General features: G+C 60.7%; 3 protein-coding genes across 3 annotated transcripts; 1 reads left to right on the top strand and 2 right to left on the bottom strand.

Annotated features, from left to right (window-relative positions):
• Positions 1-12: 12 nt before the first annotated feature.
• On the bottom strand, positions 13-1,146 carry F751_2678 (hypothetical protein; the record flags this gene model as incomplete). The annotated part of the gene is made up of 2 exons (XM_011401090.1): positions 13-690; positions 1,021-1,146. 2 exons carry the CDS (start codon positions 1,144-1,146, stop codon positions 13-15), a joined length of 804 nt encoding a protein of 267 aa, XP_011399392.1.
• Positions 1,147-4,264: 3,118 nt separating this feature from the next.
• On the top strand, positions 4,265-5,517 carry F751_2677 (hypothetical protein; the record flags this gene model as incomplete). Its single annotated transcript, XM_011401089.1, has 3 exons — positions 4,265-4,782; positions 4,996-5,233; positions 5,356-5,517. 3 exons carry the CDS (start codon positions 4,265-4,267, stop codon positions 5,515-5,517), a joined length of 918 nt encoding a protein of 305 aa, XP_011399391.1.
• A 662-nt stretch (positions 5,518-6,179) lies between these two features.
• On the bottom strand, positions 6,180-8,044 carry F751_2676 (Inner membrane ALBINO3-like protein 2, chloroplastic; the record flags this gene model as incomplete). Its single annotated transcript, XM_011401088.1, has 5 exons — positions 6,180-6,412; positions 6,569-6,775; positions 6,903-7,098; positions 7,345-7,429; positions 7,749-8,044. 5 exons carry the CDS (start codon positions 8,042-8,044, stop codon positions 6,180-6,182), a joined length of 1,017 nt encoding a protein of 338 aa, XP_011399390.1.
• Between the last annotated feature and the right edge of the window lie 815 nt (positions 8,045-8,859).

Here is an 8,859-nt window from a genome sequence, read left to right as displayed (position 1 = left end):
TTCGATTAAAATTCATTCGCCGCCGCGCCGGAGCGGCCGCCGCTTCCCCGCCAGCAGGGAGCAGCGCAGGTCGACGCCCACCCCCGCGGCGGCGACGGCCGCCGCCACCAGCGTGCTGCCCGTCATCCTCCAGGCGGCCAGCATGTAGCCGGCCTCCAGCGCGCGGCTGAGCGCGGCGACGCGCGCCACCTCGTCCGCGTGGCCCAGCCAGGCGGCGGCCACGGCGCGGAAGGCGCGGCTGGCCTCCGCCGGGGTGTGCCCCCAGCTGGGCAGTACCACGCGGTAGTACCGCTCCGCGTTCTCCGCGGCATCGCGCACCACGGCGGCCTCCTCCTCGTCCGGCGCGACGTCGGCGTAGGCCGCCGCGCCGTGCCAGGCCGCCACCATGGCCAGGGGCAGGGCCGCCGCCGTTCCCGGCGGCGCGCGCGCCAGCAGCTCCTGGGCCATGCTGTCCAGCGCGGCGGCCACCGCCAGTGTGGCTGCGGTGCTGGACAGGCCCTCCGCCAGCCCCGCCAGGACGCGCTGCGCCGGGCGCAGGCCGGAGTACATGGCCTCGCCGGCGCGCCACCGCGCGCGGCACGCCTCCGCCACCACGGGGGGGAGGAGGCGCGGCGACGCGGCGCTGCCGCGCTCCTCGCACCGCCAGGCGGCCGTCTTGACCAGGGCCAGCAGCACCGACGCGGTCGCCGCCTCGGCTGCGGTGTTCGGGTTCAGGGACCCGATGAGGACGGAGGGCAGGTGGAAGACGGAGCAGGTCGCGACGGCCGCCGCCGTGCGGGCCGCCGCCGCCAGCGTCACGATCTGCATGGAACGGTGTGGTGGCGGTGGGGGGTCAGATGGGCAGAATGCAAGGGAACAGGAGCGAAGAGAGGGATTGGTGGTGGCAAGGGGACACAGGCAGCTGCTGAAGGGGTGGAAGGCCAGGACAATGTGATCTCCCTGTCTAGGTAAAAGAGCCTGGAAATTGGCCCGCGCGTCTGCAAAGCCCTCCTGCATGGATGCCCTCCCGGCCAGGCTCACCAGCAGCTTGAGCTCCTGGGGGGCGGCGATGAGCATGCTGCGCTCCAGCTCCTCTTCCCCGTTCCCCACGCCGACCAGCAGGCCCTGGAGCCGCAGAGCGGCCGCCTGGAAGGCGTCCAGCGGCATGGAGCGGGACTGCGTGCCCCCTGTGCCGGAGCAGGCGGTGTGGGGCCTGCGGCCCGGGTGGCGGCACCGGCGGGGCGGCAGGCCCTGGGGCAGGCCAGGAGAGAAGGGGTGGGGGTGGGGGGCGTCCCGCCATGCGACATGCAGGGAGCCGGAAATCAACGCCATGGGGCCTGGTGGACGAGGGAAGGGAGCGGGCGGGGGTGAGCGAGGCGGTGAACAACCCTTCACCCCAGGAGGCGCCGGGAGTCTCTGCCCCGCCATGAAAAGGCACTTCGCTCCGTCATGTTGCCGCCCTGATGTGTTGAATGGGTTTGTAAGAGCAGGATGGCCCCCCGACTGCATGGCTGCACCTGCGTGTGTCGCCAGAATGGGACACTGGCCGTCTGTCAGCTATAAGGTCGCTGCCGCGCGGGGTGAGCAGCCGAGACGGGCTTGTGTGGCAATCTTGATGACGCCTCTATGCACCACTCTAAATCTAATGCATGCGATCGAGCTGCAGGTGCTCGCATCCGACCACATCCAGAGCAAGGCACGGGATCCCCACCTCGCGGAAAATCCTGATGCATAGAGCGCCAGTTCTGATCTGGGTTGAGTGGGAAACGAAACTCTTCATAGACTCTTGGCATTGCCTGCTCATGCTGCTCATGCTGCTGTGTACAGGTGATTGTCAGTCTAGAAGCATGTTCAAGGGTGATGTGTGCTGGTGACATACCCTCCTCCCTCCCACTGATAGCACCCCAATCTTCTAATAATATGTAAGACCCAGGCAGGCTCAACATGCTTTGCTCAAGTTGCAAGGATACAAGTTGGGGAAGGGAACCCTCATCTCAAGTGTAGATTATGCGTCATCGCCAGGCGTGGCTCGCACAAATGCTGATGTAATCATCGGGTCCCTTGCATGCACGACCATCAGGGGGCACAGCCAAAGCACTGCAGACAGCCAGAGGATGCCGCCCAGCACCCCCTGCCCTCCACACACGCCCTCGAGGCATTCCATCGGGTTGTGTGAGGTCGGCAGCCTTCACTTCAGACCTTTCAAGACAAGTATCGCCATGTTGCAAGCCCCTGGCACATGGTGCATCCACAGGAGCCTCATAAAGACGGTCCAGGGGAGCAGTGCGGTGCTGCGAGTACGATCGGCCTTTTGGTGTCTTCCTGAGTGACATTAGGGCGTGGCAACAGCCATGCAGCTGGACGCATGCACCCAGCGATGACCCTGACATGAGGGACAAGCATGCTAAGGACAGACCACGTCCCCCGCGCAGGGCGGGAAGGCTCAGATATCTGTTTCTCGTGCCGTGGTAATGTCATCGGTCGGAGAACCGACCTCGGCTTTGGCTACTTGACGTCACTGCCTCCCGTCGACACCCGCACAGGGAACCAGACTGGCTGCCGTCGCATGCTCGAGCAAGGATGGACCACACTCCTGGCTTGCCAGACTATGATTGAAAACTATCTCAACATCATGGCACGATGCGTGCGGGGCGAGCCCGGGGAGGGCTGCCCCGGCACATGGTCAAGCTCAGTCTGAGTGACTCATCAGCTGGGCGTGAATATTGCCATGAAGTGCGAATCAATCACCGCTCCAGAGCAGGCGTTCCGAGCCTGTCCGGTCGCAGTCTGTGGGGGAGAGCCAGCCTGCGATCGTGCCTTGTTCCCTACCGGACGGAAATGTGGGAGACCATTGGGTTGCATCAGATCACGACATTTCAGGCGAGGTCCCTCCCTCTATATAGAACTTGCACCCTACGTAGTACCTTTGCATGCTTGCAGAATGGGTACATAAGGAAGTAAATGCATGTAGCAGCTAAGATTCAAAGAATTGTTGCTATTGACACCTTTCAGGGCAGCACCTTTTCCTGCATACCGCTCACGATGTGTTTGAGCATGGCATACTTGGTCCCAATCGCCAAATCCTAGCCTGAGCGAAACCGCTTACGGAACCCACGACAATTATCGCGCGCAGAGTGAGTCCTCACTCTTTTGCAAAGGACTCTTGGCATCTGCATGAATAACAGTGGCACTGCAATGTGCTTGCCACTGAATGGATGAGATATGCCATGCTCCTGCCTTGGCAGCACTCAAACGAGTTGGGCGTAGATGACTGATCACACACATTGTTGGCCAAGAGGCGACCCTGCTTCCCTAGGTGGGCACTCCTTACCTGTGCTGTGACTGCTCTCTCAGTTTCTGACGCTTTACCTGAGTGGCTTACTCCTGGGCGATATGATCCTTTGAAGGGTTGACTGTCACTTCATGGAAGATTTTCTTCACATTATATAGCAATCTATCTACGCAGATGACTCCAGCGGCAACTGTGTATTCTTAATTCCTTCTTGACATTCTTAGGGGGGGAAGAGGGACACATCAGGAGGGGAAGGAACAGCAAGTTATTCCAGGGGAAGAACCCACGATGCTGGTTGTCATGCCACCATTAAGTGAAACCATGTCAACGACGCATGACCTCGACTTGAGTTTTTGCAAAGGATCCTACTCAGACAGTGATTTCCAATGCTAAAGCACATGCATCACACGAGTGTCTACTGAGATTCTCAAGGACGAGATCTTCATTGCTGATAATTGAGCAATGACATGTTGTCCATGCATAGCTGGGGCTCTTCCTGGTGATTCTGTCGGCCAATGATGCATTCGCGGTTTTTGCACGCCAGCTTTCCATCTCGTCGTCAGCATGGGTTTCCGATCTCGGCTACAGCTGTGCAGGATTGAAAGCACTGCATCTAAATTTGCACAACATGGCAACAATAACACAAGGGCTGTCTCTCATCACCCGTATCGCAGTCCCCATGGAAGTGTCATTGTATGCCAGGTAGCTCATGTCGTCCTTGAGCATTGCTCCATGTCCGGTGAAAGCTCGGCTCCTCCGGGAGGTCGCTCGAGGACGCACCCGACCGGAGTCACCCAAGACACGACCTCAGCGTCGCAAGGGGGGTCTGCCATCTGAGCTAGCTGGTGGGTGGGTGGGTGGGTCTGATCACGCCAGACCGCCCTGCATGCTGAGTACCACAAATTGACATCCGGCAAAACCCGAGAAGGCATTCATCGGGTGCTCACTTTCCGGCGATGTCGATCGTCTGAGATGCAGCGACACATAATCCCGATGCATGTCCCAGGTCTGCATGTGGAGGAGCTGGCGGTGTGCAGCGAGGAGGCTGGGCCTGCCGGGCTGCATCCGCAGGCCTGGGTTCCCCTGCGCCTGATCAGGTCCGCCGCCGCAGCTAGCCCCCTTCCCACCGTCGTCCTGTTGCACTACACCAGCGGCAACATGACGGGCATGGCGCCCCAGGCAGCGGTGCTTGCCAGGAGGGGCTACCTGGTCGTTTGCATCGACCTGAGGTACCACGGCCGCCGCAACTTCTCCCGCCTGGACGACTTTGCTGCCTACCAGGCCGCCCTCGTCGCGGCCTGGCACGGCAGCGGCGAGCGTCCCTTCCTCCTGGACAACGTATGGGACCTCATGGTCGTCGCAGACTACCTCGTGCAGAGCAGGACAGACGTGGACCCGTCACGCATCGCCGCCATCGGCGTCAGCCTGGGCGGGATGCACGCGTGGCTGTGGGCAGCGGCTGACGCCAGGGTCGCAGCCGCCGTGCCCCTCATCGCCATCCAGAGTTTCCGGTGCGGGCCAGGGGGGGGTAAGGGAATCTAAAGGCCAAACAAATGGGGAACTCTGGCCTGGTGATGTGGGGATGGGACAGCAGGGAGAGACACGACGCGTGGTGGGGTTAAACTACAGATCTTGCTCAGCAGGAGAAAATGATGCATTGCGCAACATGCTTGCCATGATTCCTGCACCCTCGGCACAATTCTCCAGAACCCCATCCACTACAGGTATGCCATCGAGGAGAACTGCTACCATGGCCGGGTCAGCAGCATCCCGCAGGTCTTCCAGGTAGCCGCAAAAGATCTAGGGAAGGAGGCGGTGGATGCCGAGGTGGTAGCAGTGGTCTGGGAGCGACTGACGCCGGGACTGGTTGACGCCTACGATGCCCCTGCCTCCCTCCCCATTATTGCACCGAGGCCCCTCCTCGTGGTGTGCGGACAGGCAGACCCTCGCTGCGTCATTGATGTGAGTAGGAGCCTGCCGCTGAGCGCTACATGCTCTCGCCCCCAGAGCGCGCTGTGTTCAGAAGGCACTGCCAGTGATGACCAGCAAGCTTTCGTGATCCTCTCCACGGTCGTGCCTCGCAGGGCGTCTACTCCTCCATGCAAGCAGCCGTGGAGGCATATGCCGCAGCGGGTGCAGAGGATGCCGTGGACCTCATTGTGGAAGAGGGGGTGGGCCATGTGTGCACCCCCACCATGTGGACAGCGGCATTCGATTGGCTGGATGAGAAGCTGCAAAAAGCATGATGACGGTGTGAGGTGCATCTGCTTATAGCACAGGCTGATGTTTCCAGTTTCGTCCTTGTTATGTTGGGGGGGGAGCCTCTGCAAGTATTCCTTATGTGGTCGAGATCCCTGGCCGAGTCCAAGGGATCGGCTCACGGTCAAACTTCTGTGTGTGCACGCATGACGCAGTGCATGTGCACTCGTGCCAGCCTTGCTTCAGCCCAACCAACACACCCTCCAGTGCGTTTTCTTAATCTGTCTGCACCACCTTATGATGCAAGCGACCCAAGGTCAACCTGGATGCTGAAAGCACATGTGCGCCATCATACCTGGCGCTTGCAACCCCCAGCCCCCAAGCACACTCTCAGGAGCTGTGGATTCAGGACACTCTTACTGAATGCACCATTGGTTCCTATCAAACAGGCAAACCTCCCAACACCAATTCGCCCAGTCCCAGCCTGCCTGGGAGGCACCACCTTGGGGATATCCCTGATGACAGCAGATTGCTTGCATGATGCGATGAACAGGCATCACCTCGGATCGAGGGGGAGCCCACTGATATGCACGAGAAGGTGTGAGCAGGAGATTCAAGGCCAAGTTATCAACACAAAAGTATGAGACGGGAGATCCGAGGCGCAGGGGTGCGTCACAGACATACTGGGTACCAGACTTCTTCCTCCACCTCAATCCCTATTGTTATTCTTGGCGGGGGGCGCATCAGGCACCTTCAGCCTCTCCGCCTCCCCCCGCTCTGCGCTGATGGTGGCCACCCCAGACTTGCTGCGCTCAGGCGCCTCGGCCGCCGATGCCCCGCCCTGTGTCCGTTGGGCGGCCTCACGTTCCCGCAGTGCCTTGAACTTCTTTCCCCGGCTGGAGGAGGACGCGTTTGACGACCGCCGCGCATTCAGCTCCTTGCCTGGGAGGGGGTGCAAGGGGTGGTGCCGAGACCGTCAGCTGACGATCCTGACACAACACAAGATGCTGCCGAGATAAAGAGACAGGTACTATTGCCACCGCGCTCCCAGGAGCATCCAATCCCAATGTCACTGGCGACGCCTGCCAGGCAACTCACCGCTGGGCTTGACCTCTGTGGCCTCGACATCGTACACTTGCGACGAGGACGGCTGTGAACTGGAGGTCCCACTCTGGATCTCGCTCCCAGACCCTGCGGATGCGCCCGCAAACTGCCGGCGGAAGTAGAGCTGCTGCCCAGTGGTCACAAGGTTGTTTGTCAGCCAGTAGAGACCAAGCCCAGAGGGCACGTTGAGAGAGAACCAGCCTGTGGAAGGTTTGCGGGATTCAAGTGCTGAGGGGGAAGGTGTGGACCGAGAGCGACTGAACGCACCCTCATCGACTGCTACTGGGCCCACCAAACAAAGTGGTTTCCCTCGCCCCCCACCGCGCACCGATCATGAGGGGCAGGAACTTGAGGATGGCATTGGATTGCGCGGCTTGCGAGGGATCGGCCGAGGGCGGCTGCAGTACCTTCTGGCTGATGTACTGCGACACAACCAGCAGCACTGGCAGGACCAGGTAGGCAATGGTGTCATGCCAGCCCAGAGGCGGCGCCCCGCCGGCCAGCTTCAGCCACCCCAGGCCACCCTGGTGACGTTGAGGGGGGGCAGGTTTGAGCAGCGTACGTTCAACCCCGCGTGATTTGGAAGATCACTGGGGTATGACAATATTTGAAATGGTTCAAAGTGCAAAAGAAGACGATCCTCGCCAGGCATGGCCTATCATCATATTTGCCGCTGGCAGAGGTATGCTGACTGTGCGTCTGGACCGCTCTGCAGCGAAACTCCACACCCTTCTGTCCATACTCTTCTTGTCATCACAATCCAACCACACCTGGTTGGTGGTTGGGCCTGCCAGGGATGGAATCCAGAAGAAGCCCTCGCCCAGGAGCCCCTCGTCCGCAACATTTGACAGTGCCCTGATCATGAGGGGGAAGGAAGCGCCACGGCTTGAGAGGCACAGCATGGTGGCTTCACAAGCTTTGAGGTGTCATTTATGGACTGAGGACATCATCAACCTCGGCGGCATGCATGTGCAAACCTTGGCATCGATTGTGAATCTGCCAGGAGCCCACATCTCACATCTGTCATCCCTCCCTCTGGCTGTCCAGGAGAAAACCCTGTCTCCAACTCAACAAGAGAGGCTCTCACCAAGAGTGCCACAACTAGAAACCCTGTGAGAGTGCCACCTCCTTCCCCCTACTCCCTCCTTCCTGTTTCACCCCATGTATGCTGTACCTGTAAAGGCCGATGAAGATGGGGATGGTGACGAGGGCGGGCAGGCACCCCGCCAGGGGGTTGACCCCCGCGCTCTGGTACAGCGCCGCAGTCTGCGCCTGCAGCTCGGCCGGCTTGTCCTTGAGCTGGGCCTGCAGCTCCTTGAGCCGGGGCTGGATGGCCTGGATGCCAAAGGTGGACTCAGCCTGCTTCTTGGCCAGGGGCCAGGTCACCACCTTGACCAGGAGGGTGAGCAGGATGATGCTGAAGCCGTAGGAGTAGGGGACATGCGCGGCCGACAGGTTGCCGTCCAGCATCTTCAGGAAGGCTTCGAAGCCGCCGGAGAAGAAGCCGAAGAAGCCCGTGTTCTTTGCGGCGGCGGCGGCGGCGCCGGGCGCCTCCGCCACCTGCTGAGCGGCGTCGCCCGCAGCAGCCGCTGCCTGCGGGAGTTGGTCGGCGAGCGCTGGGCCTGCCACAGTCCCAAACACGAATAGGGCGGTGGTGAGGTGGGCGGCCAGCCCGGCCAGGGGATCTTCGCGACTGAAGCATGGAGAAGGGAAGGGAGTGGGAGATTCAGGGGCAATTTGCAGATAGGGGGTATTGCTGAATCCGGAAAAGAATGTGACCCTCAGATGCTATGAATAAAGTGAGTCATACTTCCGTGGGAGGCCGTCAGGGCACTGGTAGTACTACCCACGTTTGATCTTGAGAAGGTGAGGACAGGGATTTCTTGGAGGGGGTCAGGGACGGCAGGGCAAACTTTCGCACGACAGCCGTGCCCTTGATGGCAACCCCTGACGCCTGCCGGTCCTTGGAAGCACCTGCATGAGGGCATTTGGGGAGAAGGCAGAGGTTCAAGCACAGACAATTGATTGTGGGACAGGGGGAGGGAGCCAGAATGCGAGCAGGGCGGCCCCGCTCGTCGTCCCAATCTGCTCCACACGAGTCTCACCATTGCATGCAGGAATCCTGCAGGGACGGAAGCGACACCGCCCAGCCACAAACGGCATTGGGGCCCTGTGGAGACAGGAAGAGGGTGCAGAGCTCAGGATGTGTCCCGCAGAGTACTCTCGCATGATGACTTGTGCATCCCTGTTGACCCTGCCCTCTCGAACGTGCCTGAAGCAGCCAG

This window comes from Auxenochlorella protothecoides (genome assembly GCF_000733215.1).
Source record: "Auxenochlorella protothecoides strain 0710 unplaced genomic scaffold scaffold25, whole genome shotgun sequence".
Classification (NCBI taxonomy): domain Eukaryota; kingdom Viridiplantae; phylum Chlorophyta; class Trebouxiophyceae; order Chlorellales; family Chlorellaceae; genus Auxenochlorella; species Auxenochlorella protothecoides.
Note: the sequence above shows the minus strand (reverse complement) of the source record. Positions and strands in the feature narration are given on the sequence as shown.